Source organism: Podarcis melisellensis (genome assembly GCF_964234715.1).
Source record: "Podarcis melisellensis genome assembly, chromosome: 11".
Lineage (NCBI taxonomy): Eukaryota > Metazoa > Chordata > Lepidosauria > Squamata > Lacertidae > Podarcis > Podarcis melisellensis.
The window spans coordinates 6,997,095-7,015,804 of NC_138543.1; the positions used below are offsets into that span (position 1 = coordinate 6,997,095).

At 40.7% G+C, this 18,710-nt stretch overlaps 1 protein-coding gene across 8 annotated transcripts in view; it reads left to right on the top strand.

Annotated features, from left to right (window-relative positions):
- Positions 1–18,710, top strand: part of NTRK2 (neurotrophic receptor tyrosine kinase 2) — a 187,273-nt gene that overhangs the window by 74,625 nt on the left and 93,938 nt on the right. For 6 of the 8 annotated variants that reach the window (XM_081930494.1, XM_081930496.1, XM_081930498.1 and 3 more), the window contains one exon: positions 15,474–15,539. The exons of the other annotated variants lie outside the window; for them this stretch is intronic. In XM_081930494.1, the coding sequence (XP_081786620.1) occupies positions 15,474–15,539 (66 nt within the window). The remainder of the gene's footprint in view (positions 1–15,473; positions 15,540–18,710) is intronic. 8 annotated transcript variants of the gene reach the window in all.

Below are 18,710 nucleotides of genomic sequence, written 5' to 3' on the forward strand. Positions count from 1 at the left end.
AAACGGTACTTGCCAAAAATATGGCCACTTTCCAGCTCTGGTTTTGCCCTTTGTTGTTTCTTCTTTTGAATTTTCCATTAGAGCAGCAGAAAAGTTCTAGTATTCTTTTACGGTGATTGACTGGGTTGCCCTAATTTCTCTGTTGGTTTGTATGCCAGTTAAATTCATTCAGAACTTCTGAGTCTTAGAATCCCTGTGCTCAGTGTGGAGTTTTGAAAAACAGATTAGTTCGTGGATGAGATTATGCGACTTCTGCTTATTAATATCGTATTATATTTAAAAGCTTAAACTGTGGCGATGTAAAAAGCAGTGTGTTGAACTTCAGTGCCAACAGAATGCTTGTAATTGAACACGGATGGCCTGTGCACCAAAACAGCACACAAGTTTTCTCATACTTAATTTAGACCAATTCAAATCAACTCCATTAGTAACCCTTTCTATATTAGACTCAAAATGATTTAAATGAATGAAATGTGGGGTTTGATTTTAAAAAAATCTGACACTGGATTTAGATTTTTAAAGGTTTGTGATAGTTAAAGGTGTGTATCCAAACAGGGTGGTTTTAGGAAGATTGTGTTGTGGACAAGGCATCTTGAGTCAGATCAGGGACTTCCTAATCTTCCTAGCCGCTATGTGGCTTCAGCTGTCCAAAGCATGCCCAACTTCCTTTTGCTTGTTTTCCTGAAAACCAAAACCAAATTGACTGCATAAACACCCAGAGCTCAAGAGGGATTGAGGTGAAGAGCTGGGGGGAGGGACAGGGGCTTGTCTTCTCATTCACGATAGAATAGAGCGTTAAAACCAAAGTCTTTAAAGAGCCTAGGTCTATCCAGTTTGCTCGACGTGTTTAGAAAAAGAATTATCTTAGAGCATTCCTGATTTCAGTTTATCAACACATAATCCTACCCCTGTTATCTGACTTATTTGATGCAAACCAGTCAAGAGCTTTATGTTTGATCCATCCTTACAGATGCAATGCAATTATATTTCCATCCCATTCCCCAAATGTTGGTCCCCACTGCAGTCTCTTATTACAACCCTTAGGGAAACATGCCAAAAATAGCACTACATTGCTAAATTTTTCACCTGGCTCAAATCCAGCTCTTCTTTCGCTGATAATCTCTCTCACACGGTTCTTTAAATATACCTACATAAGGGCCAAACTAAAGCACACAATAATACAGTGCTCCTGTATTATGTAGCAATCATTTGTACCCTGCTAAATTGTTCTCTTGTTCATATCCCACCCATTACTTGGGCATTTCTTCTTCATAGTCTCTGCGCATGCACACAAATGGATTTTGTGCCTGTGCGGAGTACCTTTCAGAAATTTCTAGCAGTTTTTGTGTGTGAAGGTCTCCCATACTGTGCATGCTTTAATGACTTCTCTGCCACTCCCATGACTACCCCACCAACATCTGGAGTGATGAGTTCCCCTCCATCAGCCTCTGCTTCTATTCTAAGTTATTATGGTGACTGCTATCACAGCAGCAAAGTGTAGGTTTCCATTTTTAAAAGGTTTTTGACAATCTACCATGCCTCTACCCAGTGAAGGAGCTCCTTATTCTCAAAGTCTCCCTTGACATCCTTGTGATTGATGACACTTCCTGCTACTCCATCTTGACTCTCCTGCTTCTTCCTGAGTTCCTTCACCTCACTTTTACCTTACACCTCTGTTATTCCCTTGTTTCTGGATCTATAGCCATGACACCCATCACTACTTTGCTCATGCTGAATACTGGGACTGTGATCTCTGTAAAGAAGAGCACCCATCTTCTCTATGGTCCAGTTCCTGGAGCCTTTCACCAATTTATTGTGATGATAAGAGGCAACTATGCATCAGATTGGGGCAGAGGTTCCTGTGCATATATCACATATGGATTCCTGCTATAGGTTAGGGATCTCTTTCTGTACTAATAGTATTACACATTGGCCTCCAGAATTGTGAAGACACACACCCATAAGGTTTCAAAGGCGCCACTGGGATAGGGATCCAGCTCCATCAACTTTCACAGTCCTTCTGCTTTGATTATCTCTATGGAGTCTGTTAGTTGACCTACAGTAGATGGACTAGCAGGTGCTTATTTCAACATGACCTCAAAGCAGGAAAGTGTGTTTAGTTTTATTTTTTGCTTTGCCATGGGTGATGTGAGTATTCCCTTTCAGTCTCATCATAGTATTTAGTAAAATTTCATTTTCCTCTACAAAGATGATTAGTTATGAGTAGGGCATTCCTAATTCCATATTCTCCACCAAATTACTCAACTTCTTTTACGTACAAAATTATACCTACCCACTTGTTCCATGGTATGGTGGGGTGTCATCCTGGATTCTTCATAGGCCACAACTTTTGGCTGGCCACCATGGTTTTCAACACCCACTCAGATAGCATTACGAATTCAGCATCTTTCTTAGTCTTAACGTCAGCCCTAAATCCTGTTTCACAACCCCAGCATGAACATATTCTTATGTGTGCAGGAGTTCAGACAGGTGCAAACTAGCTATACATATGTGCCAGAGCTCATGGGGGACATATGCATACATGTTCTTGTTCAGTGGAGCATCTGTTGACATGAGAGTGCATGGGGAAGATTTTGCATGCAGTATCTCCAGTGCTTTTTTTCTTTAAAAAAATGTTTAGGGCTACTCATTTTCCCACTCATATTGAAATACTGCCCCTCAATGTGGCCAAACTTAGATTCACAAAATGTTTAATGGTATGCATACCCCTGCGTACCCCAGAAAAAAGCACTGAGTATCTCCATGTGGACATTAGAACTCTTGCTATTGTGGACATTAGAACTGTACCCATTGAAACCCCTTTACTCTTGGCCTTTCACTTGAACCAGGGAAGTCTCTGAAAGAGCTGGACAGATATTTGGGCACTTCATTTTGCAACGCAAAAAAAGTTACCTTAGCACTATGCTGTTGTGTTCTGTCTGATTCTGTGACACAGTTAGGGGTGGTGGCTGATGTCCTATTGCTGTGATATATCTTACCTGATCTCAGGAACAGCAGAGTTTCATCCTAGAAAGAAGGAAACAAAGAAAGCAGTGTGTGCCAGACTGTAGCATGCATGCACAGTAGCTAGGGTTCCTTCGGGACTCTGATCTAGAGACTATATCCTCTTGGGGTGATGTTGTGCCAGTGAATGCATTAGCAATTCCCTTTATCTAGCCTATAAATTCCAAATCCTGCATTAAGAGTCAGCTAACATATATCTCTGCAAGCAACTAGTGCTTCAAAGGAGCCTCATGAGGGAAAGGGAGCCAGGCAGCTTACCAAAAAAGGAGCCAAAAGAACATTGAATGAGCATTAAAGATGCTCTGGCCAAATGGGAGCTGAAGCAATATCCTTTGTTTTACTTTGACTTCAATACAGCACCTACCATATTTTTCCGTGTATAATATGCTCCTGTGTATAAGACAACCCCTATTTTTTGGGACTCCAAATTTAGGAAATGGGGGGAGATTGCCCAGAGTTGTTGAGTTATTTTGGGGGAGGATTGCCCAGAGTTGTTGGGCTTTTATGGGGGGGGGGGGCTTGCCGACAATCTCTCACCCGCCTGACCGCTGATGCCAATCGCCCACCCACTTGCTGCCAAGGCCTTGCCGCAGCCAATAATCACCCACCCAATCGCTGATTACACTCTCCTGCTCACGGCTGCCACCAATCGCATGTCCCCCCTCTGCACTATCCGTGTATAAGTTGATCCCCAATTTTTAACAATATTGTTGTTAAAAATCCCATCTTATACACGGATAAATATGGTATATTGCAGCAAGGATAAATTGTTCAATTGTAGCCTGACACATTTCAATGGCAGTTTATAAAATTGGATACACTCCATTTCTATTTTTTTAAAATAATATTTATTACTTTTAAACCTTACAAAAAAGAAAAAAGGAAAGAAAAAATAAAAGGAGAAAACAATACAATACAATATATAAACAATACACAACACAACATTAACACAATAAACTAAACTAAACAGAGCAAAAACAATTTAAAACACACATCCTACCATTTCAGTACCCTATCTTTCATTCCCTTGTTTCAACGACCTCCTCTCACCTCCCTTTTTGTATTCCACTTCTATTAATTACTTCAGCAATTCCTTTCCATCTTTCTCTATTTTCTATCATATAATTATCTTAACATTTTTAAACCTTATTTTCCATTAATACTATAATACTTATTCGTGCTTAATTCCTTATAACATTTCTACTAAAGCCATATAACTTCATTCCAACATTTTTCTAACACTCATTAATTTTACAATATTTCTATAAATAGTCTTTGAACTTTTTCCAATCTTCTTCCACCGTCTCTTCTCCCTGGTCTCGGATTCTGCCAGTCATTTCCGCCAATTCCATATAGTCCATCAACCTGGTAATCTTCTGTCCGAGGGTCTTAACTCTTTTCCAAGTCCCTTGGAACTTGGATACACTCCATTTCTAGATGGAATTACTGTACTACTTTTTTTTGTATTCTCCCCTTTCCAGCCAAGCACCATTATAGTGCCTGTTCCTTTAGTTTTGAACACCTTGATGAATGGATGAATGAATGACTGAATCTTTATTTGCGTCAGCCATAGCAATAAAACAACAATACAATATACAAAGAATAGAAATAAAAAGTCAATTATAGGCTTATTTTGCAGATGGTAGGCTCCAGCAGGACCTGGCATTTTGTTCTTAAGCCTATAAGCCTATCCTGTGTATGTTTTTACCAATAAGTAGGGCGGAGAGTATGCAGAGATGAATTGCATTTCCCAGCAGTTTTTACAAGCTCTCCTCCCGCACACACCCTATTAATCATAATTATGAATATTTTACTACTAATAAAGACATTTGAAACTATATCAACTGGTGCTTTAGTAGAGTCTTTCAAATATTTTGGCACTGCTAGGGCTGGGCGATACCTGGTTTTCAACAATGTGATATATCACCAGCTAAATATCATGATATAATGATATATTACAATGTCTGCAATAAGGAGGAAGAAAGAAATAAGGTGGGGAGGGAGAAGCAGCTGAGATACATGGCCCAGCCCTACAGCTGACCCCCATGCCACTCTGACTCATGCCGGAGGGGTGGGGGTGGGGCTTCCTTGAACTTCTCAGCTGAGTCGCAGAAGCCTCCTTGCCCCCCAGCTGGGCATGCCCTCATGCTGTTCTGGCCCATGTGAGCTGGAAGGGTGGGTTTCCTTAAGCTTCAGCATCAGCTAGCCTCACGAAACAATGCTTTCTGTCAGTGGCTTGCACACGAGGGAGGAAAGAGCGCTTGCTCACTCAATTCAGGGAGACACAGAAGCACCGTCTGGCTTCCCTGTTTTTCCAATATGGTCATACCTCGGAAGTTGAATGGAATCCATTCCAGAAGTCCGTTCGACTTCCAAAACGTTCGGAAACCAAGGCGCAGCTTCTGATTGGCTGCAGAAAGTTCCTTCAGCCAGTCGGAACCTATGGAACCCACATCAGACATTTGGATTCCAAAGAACGTTCGCAAACTGGAACACTCACTTCCAGGTTTGCAGCGTTCAGGTGCCAAAACATTTGACTTGTAAGGTGTTCAACTTCCGAGGTACAACTGTATCATGATTTTTGCATAGCACACACACACACAAGTGCAGCACCTCTACACTGATACACTCATACACACACACACACACACACCAGTGGCACCTATGCCACTTTTTCTTTTCCTAGTGGTACTATCACAACTGTCTCTCCTTATCCTTGAAAGCCTGTTTATGTTCTTGAGTAATTTACATTCCCTCCAACATAGAAAAAGCATAGCTGTCGTTTTTGTACTTCAACCAAACTAAAAATGGTGGGTGTTGTTTTTTTAACCTTTCTCGCTGTTTTCTGCTGTATAGATTGAAATCATAGGTATTCATTTCTAGCTACCTAGCCTGATAGAGTTGGAAGCACCATTCACCTCCTAATTGCTGCAAGGACCTGACACATTAAGAGTGGAAGTGGTGATATCGCTGTGTAAGCTAATAGAATCGTGTTACTGTAGGAAGGCATGAATTTGACACCGTGTACTAATTTTCACTGCTGTCAATAGCATTACATTGTCCTTGGGGCCAGAGTTAAATGAAATGTCCCTGTTCCTCTCAAATACGTTTTTTTAATGGACAGTTTCTGGCTGTTGGAAGTTTGTTGTTGCATTAATTAATCAGTGAGAATATTTATTTCAAAGATTTTCCCCAGTCCATTTCTGTGACAAACCCTGTCTTAAGTTCCAAAGCAAACCTATAACATTGTATAAAGTGTTATTATATTTTACAACAAGGATGGAGGATTTGTGGTCTGCCAGATGTTGCTGGACTACAGCTGCCATCATCTGACTATGTTAGCTGGAGTTGAAGGGAGTTGGGAGTCCAAGAAGCATCTTGTGGGCCACCCCTGCTCCAAATGAAGGCCCCAGCCACTAATTGTTGTTGTTGTTCTTATTTTATTTATATGCCACCCATCTGACTGGGTTGCCCCAGTTACTCTGAGTGGCTCCCAACAAAAAACAGTAAAAACATCACTAGGTGTTGCCATCATCACAATGGACCACTTTGCTCTATTTGTTGTTGTTGCTTAGTCGTTTAGTCGCGTCCGACTCTTCATGACCCCATGGAGCAGAGCACACCAGGCACTTCTGTCTTCCACTGCCTCCCACAGTTTGGTCAAACTCATTCTGGTAGCTTCGAGAACACTATCCAACCATCTTGGCCTCTGCCGTCCCCTTCTCCTTGTGCCCTCCATCTTTCCAAACATCAGGGTCTTTTCCAGGGAGTCTTCTCTTCTCATGAGGTGGCCAAAGTATTGGAGCCTCAGCTTCAGGATCTGTCCTTCCAGTGAGCACTCAGGGCTGATTTCCTTAAGAATGGATAGGTTTGTTCTTCTTGCAGTCCATGGGACTCTCAAGAGTCTCCTCCAGCACCATAATTCAAAAGCATCGATTCTTCGGCGATCAGCCTTCTTTATGGTCCAGCTCTCACTTGTTCTATAGGCAGCTACAGATTGCCTCTTAGACAAGAACATCCAGGAGGAGTTCTTTCCTATCCAGAAGCTCAGGCTCAAGCTCTTACAGCTGCCTCTTGTAATATTAGCACTTCTGCCAGTAACTTAAAATATCAGGCAACTTAGGCAACTTGCTAAGCTCAAATGACTCAAATACTTTGGCTTAACGGGGCTGCAGAGTGTTCATTGCAGAGTATCTTTGATGAATGTTACTGGTGGGACTAGCCACTTTCCCATCCAAGTAGCCTTATTTCGCCGTTGTTGGTTTGTGCAGATGTAAAAATGATATCCAATACAGACCAGTTGTACTAAACAGTTACATTTAGAAAGCAGCTTCCCAAAGCTGAACAAAAAGGTGCTTGGTTAGGAATAGCATGCATTTTTTAGGAAGAAATTGGGGGGGGGGGAGACTTTCACTTCATTCCACAAAGAGGTGAAGTTCAAAGTAGAGAATTGGAATTCATTAATGATTCAGAATGGTTGGTTTCCAATTCCATCCCTTTAGTCACAAGGCAAATCATGGTCGATATTTCTCTGTCAAGGTCACCACTATTGTGCCCCCCTCCCCAATTCATATGCACATTGTCACCTTTTCTTTTCTTTCCCAAAAGACCTCCCGCCCCCGCTGTATCCTGTCAGACATTTAGGAAGCCTTATCTAGCCATTCTTCCTTCATGAGGAGAAAGGCAGCGTTGGGAAATGCTGTCATTTGAGGCCAGGAAAGCAGTCCTGAACTGGATGAGACATGACCTCTTCTCATCCTGTCTTATTTTGCAGATGATAGGCTCCAGCAGGACCTGGTATTTTGTTCTTAAGCCTATAAAAAAGAAAACAAGTGAGGAAGAGAGATAATAATAATAATAATAATAATAATAATAATTATTATTATTATTATTTATTTATAACCCGCCCATCTGGCTGGGTTTCCCCAGCCACTCTGGGTGGCTCCCAATAGAATATTAAAAACACGATAAATACACCAAACATTAAAAACTTCCCTAAACAGGGACAATGTTCACCTGCCTTCTCTCCAGCCAGGCTTCCATGGAGGGAATTCTTCATCCTTGGTTTAGCCTTGACCAGATGAAATTGCGTATGAAAATGCGTATGGTCACATCAGACCAACCTTTACCAGTAACAGACCATGCACATATATTTTCACCAGCAGCAGCATGCATCTCTCCCCCATCAAGGCTCTGTAACTGCTAGAAAAAGTCACTGCCACTATGGCCTTCTGGTGGGTATGGGCCCTTTCCCAGGTCCTTCACAAAGCAGGGAAGCGTGAGTTGTTTTAGATTTTTAAATGAGCCAATCAGTTTCTGATCAAGTACAAGTTTCATACAGAGACTCTTGATACTTTCCTTCCCCGACTGAGGGACCACCTAGCCACAGTCATTCTTAGCAAAGCCTGTCCTCACATCCCCGTCCAGAACGGACACTGCAGATTCTGATGTTTCAGGTATAAGGATCAGTAGCAGCAATTCTATGGTTTGCCCTTCCGTCACTCTTGAACTCTGAGGCTCTTCATCAAGATCTTGGAAAGTCCAGCAGCTTTTCTGATGGAGAAGGGGATCTACAAATATCCACTCCTCAACTACCTGCATGCTTGTTTCTTTCTTTGTTCCTAGGTCCTGTTTCTTAAACATTTGGAAATAACAAGCTCTGCCCTGTAGATGCATAGTTTTGTCATCTGCAAGGATGACAAAATCAGTCACTCCTTTTGTAATTGATTCTCAGTGTGTCCATAGAATGAGTCTTTCTGTTTCCCAGCAGCATGAACTTGGTGAGTGTACTTGTGACGCTCCTCTAACACGATGTTGTGACATGTCTTCAGTCGTCGTCCAAGCTTCTGGAAATGAATATTTCATACTTCAACTTGGGCAAGATTCTACTTCAAATTCAGATTATTGAGACTGACCCAGTGGCGTAGTGTGGGTTGTCAGCACCCGGGGCAAGGCAAGTAATTTGCACCCCCTAATCCGTGGATTTGCGCCCCCTAACCCTAACCCCCAGATGTTGCGCCCGGTGCGGCCGGGCCCCCCTGCACCCCCCACGCTATGCCACTGGCCTGACCCAATATATGCCTGCTTCCAAAATAAGTGTAGTGCCTCTCTGGTGATGAATACTTTCCCTGGGGAGCCTTGCCTGGCACCTTCATTATATATATTTAGGCATCAGGCAAAAACATTCCTCTTTCCCCAGGCCTTTGGCTAATTTAACAATCTATGGCCTTTTAAACTTGGGGGGGGGTATTGCTTTTGTTTGTTACCATGGTATGTAGGTAACAAACAAAAAAGAAGGAAAGGAGCATAAGTTCCATGGATTAATAGTGATCCGTCTGGTATACTTTGCACACCTCATCAGGGGCCACTGTGTCAACATGGCTGCAACTGTGCAGTGGTGGCCAAAATGCATGTGGTTTTTGGAGCTCGTGAGCCACATTCATGCACCTCAAATCTCTTCCTTCACATTTCTCTGCTTTAACACAATCTGGGCTGTACTGACTTGGAGAATAAGTGGGCTTCCTCTAAGCTCATAGTTATTCCACAAAAGTGATCTACATCCTCTTTGCATCTATGTCCTTTTGACTAAAAAGTATGTGGCACCACCTGGATGTTTTTGTAGCTTGATGCCAGTGGTATGGTAAAAAGAACTCAGTCTAGGCTTAGGTTGTGGTAAGTGCTTTTTTTCAGGGGGTACTCAATGCTACACAGTACCTGCACCTCTTTTTGTTGTTGTTAAAAAGTGTAGCACTTACTGTAACAACTTCATGGTGTGTTCCGGCACCCATTTTTCTAGGGGTGGAAAGCACTGGTTGTGGTGGATTTGGTTTCCCCCAAAATAGCCTTTAGTCAGGGTTGAAACAAAGAACTCTACAGAAGCAAATATCAGCCCTTGCCAGTACCCTGGAAAACTTATTGTCATCTTGCATAGTTTGTCAACTGCATACCTGGACCAGCTTATTTTGTGAGCCCCCCTCCAGTTCACAGGGTACCCAACCTCTTAAAGCCTTTGGACCCACTACATTCAAGATGCTGATTTTGAAGACTGACTGGTGGTGGTCACCTCAGCAAGCTGAGTATCAGAGTTTGGGATTCTGCCTTTAGGGAAAGAAGTGTGTCTTTACCTGCTAGGAAATGTAATATTTAGGCCCATTAAATATTTTATTCTTAAGACTGACCTGGCCTTTTCTACAGGGTGGAAGATTTGTTCTTCTTTTCTTCTGCCAACTGCCTGCCACTACTTTTTAATGTCCTAGCACTAGCTGCATCCTTCCCTTGAGAGAAAAAAAAGAGAAAACTAGGATTTGTCTGCGAATTAGTCTTATTCTCAAGTGAACAGTGTGGTGTTTTGATCTGATGGAACATAGAAAGTTGTTTTGCACCAAGTCAGACCACTGGGCCACTTAGCTTGGAATCATCTACAATGTTACAAAGATAAAGAGAGATGAACTAGAAAGAGAGAGACCAGAGGTTTAGAAAACAAGAGTGCAAAAGTTGGGAATGCAAGATAGTTGAAGGAAGTTTCACCACACCATTGCAAGATAGTTGAAGGAAGTTTCACCACACCATAGTACATTTGGGCTGCAAATGTACTAGTTGAAAAATCTGAAAGTGATGACCCTTTGGCCAGTTAAACCCTGACTTGCTAACTTAAACCCTGACTCACATTCACTTGACGTATTAGTGGAGCATTGCTTTAGTGGGAGAATGGGATATTTCCACCTCTGATATCAGTTGCCATACATGACTCTTATTAAATACTAGTACAGTTGCATCTTTCTAGTCCACCTCTTTTTAATGTACTGGTTCCTGTTAGAATGATTGTCACTAAATGAATGCATGTAACTGAATTTTGATTAGCACTTATTTTTTTTTGGGGGGGGTGATTGGGAATGGAACCAGTGGAGAGAGGGGGATCCTTGTCCCTTCTTCCACCTTCCACTTTCTCTTTGCAGATTCCCATAGATTGTCTCACTCCGTGAGATTATAAATTGAAGGAGGATAAGGCTGTGTTCTCCTTTCACTGTCAGAGACAGTAAGCCTTCAAATGTCAGTTGCTCAGATCCTGCTTTCAGGCTTCACTGAGAAGTTGCACAGGAGGGGGAAATAGAAAGAACCTGGAGTTTGACTTTAAGGATGATCAATACCTTGGCTACATAAATTGTGTTGATATTGCCTTCATCCTACGAGCTTGCAAATTACATTTATTTTGCAGGTGTAAACCAGTTGAATAATTCAGATGCCTTCCAGTAAAAACAGACAAATAAGTTTGGATTGTTTATATGGAAGTAGGAAAATATACAGTATGTGAGATGTCCAAAAACAAAAGAGGAATAGACATGTCTGTGTCTATCTTAATTTAACATTTGTTTTAGAAACTAGGGCACTAGATAGGGTGAATTTTTCATGACAGGCTTCCAAATCTGAGAAGAATATAGGAGGCATTTGAAGATGTATCAGATATTTAGACAAGGTAAAAACATAAGCAATGGAAAGGGAAAGGAACCTATCTATGGTGATTAAATATGTTACATAATACTGGCATTAGAAGTATTTTAGAATTGACTGCTAGCATTTGGCTTTATCATATATCAAGGGCACAAGTAATCAATAGCTGTTAAATATAGCAGATCCAAATTTGTAGTGGCTTATAAGACTACATCAGTCAGGGACTGTATGCTGTTCAATTTTATTAATCCCTGTGACATTATACTTACAGTTCAAGCAGGTTTCATGTATGTAATACTGATTTAATGTTGTTCATAAAAAGCCACTAATAGAAAAATCCATTTCTATTGCCATCTCTCCCTGTGTTTCTTGGGATACACTAAATGAATGGCCATGGGAACACAATGTATTTCTGAATAGCCATTGGAAAGCATTAAATCAAAGATGGTTGCTTGCTCATCCAGAGGTTTTTAAGGCCTGCCCTGCTGTACCCAACATCTACCCTGATATGCATAAAAATTGAGTTGTCAAATGGCCATAAGAATGCATTAGGACAGCTTAGCTCTGTTGAATCAGCTACAGGCATTGCTGCCTTCTATGTCAATTAAGTGTGTTACCAAATGGCCGTAGGAATCTGTTGAGATGGGGAACTGAACTATGACCTGTATGAATCACCAGGAGCCCAACTAATACATTTAGGCTATCCCACCCTGCACCCTGCAGAGGAATATACAGTACTTCTAGGATTTTGCCTAACAATATTCCACTGTCTTCGTAGCCAATTAGAAAGTGCATAGGTTGTAGCTTTCCAGAACCTAGAGTCTATGAGTATACGTGTGACTGCACAGCTGAAAAAATAATTTAACTTTAATTAGCATGGCAGTGAGATAGCCTTGAAAACCTGGAATAGTGAGATAACACAGGTGCATCTGCTATTAGTGACAGAGAGAAAACTACATTCTCATGAGCTGATTTACCCAGAAAGCTGAGCAAAAGGAGCCATCTTTTTAGAAAAGGCCTAAACATAAAAACCAGTTTTCTTGACAGGCCCCTCTTTACTCCCCACCAGCCATACTTCCACTACAGCAGCATACAGAAAAGGGCCTCTCGGGTAGATCTTCGGCAGCAAACAGACTGGTAAGGGAGAAGGTGGTAATTTAGGTAACTAGTCTCATAATAAAGCCTGCTTTTCATAAACGACCATGGGAATGCCCTGGCATATGTTGTCAGTCCTGAGACATTTCTTGTAGGCTTTAATGCCTGCCATGTCAATCAGCCCAATTTTGAATGGCCATTCCATCCAGCATTTTGGATTCTCCTCAATTGCTTCCTCTGACCCAAACTTTCACAGCCATCCTCATTTGCATAAAAATCAACAGAGTTTCCAGATGGCCACAGAAATGCATTGCAATGGGCTGGGATTCCACTCCTTGCCTTGTCAGTCTCCAAATAATGCTATACAAAAGTCTTGTCAACCTGAATGGCTATTAAAATGCAGAGGGTTGGATGGAGAAGGTAATGCTTGATCGGTGCTATATAAATGCATTGCTCGTGGTGAGGAATAGGTGAATCTATCCATTTCAGTTTCTCATTTTTCCAGTTTTAAGTTCAGTTCTCCACATTTCTATAACAGTTTGCAACTTTTGTTTTTAAAATCCTCATAAAAATTCATCAGCACGTTTGTGTGAATTTCTCCTAACATGCATGTATTTGCATGCAATTTTGTCTAATATACACACATTTGAAATACAAATTCCGTTAATATAATGCATTTTGAATGCTATTTTCTTCATTATTTATATTTTTATGGACACTTTACCTCAGTTTATGCATTTTTGTACGCATTACTTATTAGAGAACTGCACTATAAAATTCAGAGAAGTGTGGTTTTGAGTGAATTTTGTATTTTGGTTTACATGTTGTTTCAAAAAGTTTAAATTAGGTCGATTCACCTTCAGATGTGAACTGAATTGAATTTCTCCCCATCTCTCCCCACAGTGCGCATTAACTAATCACTAGTTTGCATCGGGAGTTAACAGTTGCTGCTGAAGTTCCCATTGCAAAATATTATGTGGCCAGCCTGTCTCTAGTTTCATTCTTTGTTTATGTAGGACGGTACACACTTCAGCTCTGTGATAGTGACATGATTAATACAGAGTTTACACAGAAACACATTTTGTTGCACTAAATTGAAATTGAGATTTGGCCAATAAGAAGCTGCCATATCCCAAGTAATGTTTGCACTCAACTGACATCATCATACCTGGGTTACAAGTTTTCCCAGCCTACCTGGAGATGCCAGGAACTGAATCTGGAACCTTCTGCATGTGAACTGTTCCCCAACTGTGGCTGACACCTATGGGCTATCAGCTCACATGTTACATTGACCCTAATAATGCAGATATACAGACTGTGCCCACATGTACAAAAACATGCCCTTACTTGCTGCCTGAATGCCATGAAAGATGCCATGTCATTTAAGGTTAAGAGAAATGGAATCACTGGACTCAAAGCTGTTGTATAAAGTAGGGCAGGTTTCAATCTGTTCTGAGCAAAGTCTTGGTTTCCCCTGATCTGATTCCAAGTTTAGTCACAATTATGCATCCCACCCAGTCTCCTCAGCTGTTTATAGATAAGAATACGTGCTCACAGAGTACTTTTCCTGTCCATGCATACCCACCCAGTCAGTTCCTACTCCTCCCTCCATAACAAAAGAAAAAACTACACAGTCTTTTACTACTTCTGCACAAACTAGTTTAAATTTAGCACACTGCCTTTAATTTCAGAAGGAATTGGTACTGGTTTCCTCTACTATCTTCCTCTCGATGAGTAGCTGGAAGTTATTCCATTTACCCAGCTGTACACACACCCCACTTGCAGAAAGCAGTTAAGACAAGAGGGATGTTCCAGCCATGAATTTTTGCCCTGACTTACTGACCTACTTCTGAGTCCTCTGGAGTAGAAGCTGACAAATGCTGGATCTAAATAGAAATTCTAAAACATTCATTTAGAATGAAACAGACAAACTCACTTCCCACCTAAACAGGACTGAAACAGGACTGAAATTGATGTGTGCAAACATACACCTGGATCCAGAGAACTGCATGATCATTTCTCTCTGCCAGAGGGATCTTTGAATTTGTGCTTCTCAAAGAGCAGCTCTCTTTTAAAGCAGAGAGCAGTTTAAAAAGTGGCTTCTGATTTGGTGTGGGACTAAAAAGTCATTGTGGGTATGCCCTCAGCCCTTTTGTGCACCAGAAATGGCTTTTTGGATCCAGGCCACAATTAGCAACAAGGCAATCAGGGTGGCTGGGGGAAAAAACCAGACATGTTATTTGCATTTTTATGGCATGCACATACAAACACTTACATTTTTTAAAAAAAAATCAGTCAGTTAATTCAGAATTACAACTATCTGCTAAAATTTAGTAATCTCAGCCCTGTCTTTTCCTGCCCTTCTATCAGGTCTAAACTAGATGTGACATTAACTGCATCAATGCAATTAAACTGCAAGTTTCTTGTTATGTAAATATCGGCCAAGGGGAAGCCTTGGCAGCTTTGGAAATTGAGTGGGGAAGGGAAATATAGCTATTTATTTCCCTGCCACAGCCTCTACAAAAGCCACCTGCTAAAACTCTTTGCCTCATCTCAAATGACCCTGAGCTTGCTCAGTCTTACCCTCAGTTGCTTTTTTACATAACAAAAAGCATGTAGGTTAATTGCATCTTGTCTAGCTTTATGTATATTTCCCACCTCTTTCTTGCCAGAGAGGTGGCTGTTCATGACATGGAAGAATATGCAGAGATCTCCTTCAGTTTCTTTGTAGTAAATAACCACCCTCTGGAGGGAGGTTCTTATGAATAAATAGTTTAGGTGCAGACTGTTAAACTGGAGTGAGTGGTGCTGGTGTAAGCAATGGACTGTGTTAAATGACCTTAAGTTATGTTGAGCTTGATCAACACCCTTTTCTGTTGCATTAATGCCAGTGCATCTCGTTGCAGTTGAATTTAAACAAGTTGGTCTGGTAGACCACATGTGGCTGTCATTGCAAGACTGCGATAATGAAGGTGAGACCATTAGTTGTATAGACTCATAGCTCATGGACCAGAAGATAAAGACTAAAATCCATTTTTCTTATTAAAAATGGATATACTATGAAATGATTCCATCATAGTAGTAGTCTTAGCACAAAACATTCTTACCATTATTGTGTTGTGTGGTCCCATATATTTCATTGGTCATTTTAGTTTCACATCCATCCATCCTAAGAGACATAGCAATTGGAGGAGAAGGAGGAATACTACCTGTCTCCAATTTGTGAAATGAAGAAGTTCAGTAGAACATATTGTTATATCTGGTGACTCCAGCCCAGAGTTTTATGGACTCTCTGATATGTGCCAAAGCACTGGCACAGATTTCCCACAGCACTTAAAATTAAATAACAAAGCTCCAGGGATGTGTATGTTGCCTTCTCCCTTTAAACCTCTGAAGAAATATTCTCTAGTCATACCTTCGTTTGCCCTAAAGTTTGAAGATTTCTTAGGACTCTTTGAGTCTCATTCCAAAGACCCATTGAACCATTCACAAAACTGCTTCAGTACTTTGCAGATTGACTGGTGACATCAACATGTATTTATATTTCCATTCTAATTATAGGTCACTTACTATGCACAGCTTACAATATGATAAATCCTAATACATAATCAAAATGCATAGATGTACAATAAGCACATAGCTTATAAGCCCCTTACGTCAGGGCTATAGTTCAGTAGTAGATAATCTGATGTGCATGCCAAAGGTCCCAGATTCTATGGTCATAAGGTCTCAGCATCTACAGCCACCGTAGAGCCACTGTCAGTCAGCATAGACATTACTGATGGACCACTGGTCTGACTCAGTATAAGGAGGCTTCCTATGTTCCTGCATGAGGACTGACTCATGATACCATTTCAGTATGTGAAAGCTGTGGGGGAAAGCACCTCTGCTCCTTTCCTTTCTGGGTATGGAAATTTTCTTGGAATCCTTTTAATGCGATTAAAAAGAGGGAAAGGGTCATAGATGAGGGGTGGCAGAGTATATATACTTTGCATTCAAAAACCTCAACTTTAATCTCTAATGTCTCCAGTTAGGAAGTTTGTGGGTTCCAAATGATGGGAAAGACATTGGCATGAGACCCTGGAGGACCTTTGCCTCATAGAGTAAACAATGCTGGGCTGGATGGGCAAATACTTATTTAACATATTTTTAGACTGCCTTTTAGGGCCATACACTCAGAAAGCAGCTTCCATCATGCATAAAAGACAATTCAAATAGTGTTTCCTGGTATTATAAGTCAGCTTTCTATGTTTCTAATGGCAGACTACTGGCAGACTGGACTGGTTTGTTATTGTTTTTATAAAAAAGCCAGCAAACTTAGTTATATGAGGAGTTCTGAGCTGAAATCTATTTGTGCTGGTGGCAGAAATGCAAATGTCACTAAATAAGATTGCCCTGGTTTAATAATAATAATAATAATAATAATAATAATAATAATAATATATTTGTATCCTGCCCTCCCTGGCCAAAGCCGGGCTCAGAGCAGCTAACAACAGGTAAAAATAGCACAGTGTACATAAAATCGCAGTCAGTTAATTAAAATACATTCTAAAATCAATTCAGAATCAAATTAATGGCAACCGTTGGGTTAGAGTTCTATGAAGATTATAGAAGGAGAGAGGGGGTCAGACTATGCCTTGGCCAAAGGCCTGGCGGAACAGCTCCATCTTGCAGACCTTGTGGAAAGATGTCAAGTTCCACAGGGCCCTAGTCTCTAATATTTAGCTTTCTAGTGGTATTCCTGGTAGACCATGTAGTAAGTCACCCATAGCCTACTGTCCAACGTAGCTCAACTCTCAAATTAACTTGATGTTAATTAATTTGGTAATGTTTAATTACCATTCCATTCTTCTCGAACACATGGGCTGAATTTCCACAAAAGTCTTCTTAAGTTTAACTTGGAGCTAGTTAAACTTGGAAATATACCAAGGGTTTCTTTTGTTTTTCAATTCCTTAAGCATATATAGCCCCAGATCCAGCAGAGTTAAGCATGCTGAATCCCATTGAAACCATGGCTAGTTCTGTGTAGTATCTAAGCGTCTGATGGAGACAACATCCACACTAGTAGTAGCATTATATCCTGTTCATTTTCCATCTCTTTTCACATCAGTGGTGGCTTTAGCTGAATTCATTCCCCTGTACGTTTCCATGGAAATTGTCTAAAATGACACTGTGTCCATTTCTTTACAAAATGCATGGTGCAGGTTCATATTTATTTCTTTAACTATCACCTTCCAAACACAATTTCAATGTACAAAATACCATTAAAACAGCTTTAAAAAGTGTTAAAAACAGCACAGAAAATAACAGTTCATGAATTTAAAAACAGTGCAAAGTAGGCACTCAGGCAGAGCCGAGACCTTTCCATCCAGCTGGGAAAGTCTGTTGGAACAAAAACATCTCCAAATGTTTCCAGAAAGTGCAGAGGGTGGGTTCCTGTTGTATCTCGACAGGAATGTTGTCCTACAAAACAGGTTCTTGTAGAATCGATGTAGTAGGTGCAGGGGTTTACACACAATGAGAATAAACTTCTAGGGACACCAGTAATAGCAAAAATACCATTTTTTTAAACACACTGTAAAGTTTTCCGACAACTTCAATACAATATAATTTTAATTGAATTTAATTCAGTCTTGCTATTCTTAGCAAGAGCTGCCACTGTAACCAGATCTCATATAGATCTGTACTCCCCATCTTTTCCAGTATTGGTACAGGATGGTTTTATGATGCAGCCCATTGCAATTATTTGCAATGTGAGCAAGATGTAAATTCATAGCACAAAACCTGCCAGCGTATCGTTTTGAAAGGAAGTTTATTTGAAAGCTGTAGTCTTTTTAATGCCCTTCATTCTCACTAATCAATAAAAAAGCAAGGAACTATGTCTTCAACACAAGCAGAATCGTAGAAGGAAGTGCTTATTAGACATTGCACAGGGCAATGTGAGAGTAATGACCCTGCGTTTGAGAAATGCATCGTAAATCCTAGATTAAAATGCTGAATACAATTTATATTTCTCTTTCTGTCTCGTGCCAGTAAGATGTATATGCTGTTCAAGGTTTCAGTGGGAGAGAACACCGTCAAGTAGCCTAAAATAGCCCATTACAGGCAAGGCCTCTGCAAAAGAGTTTAAGGAAATCAGCAAT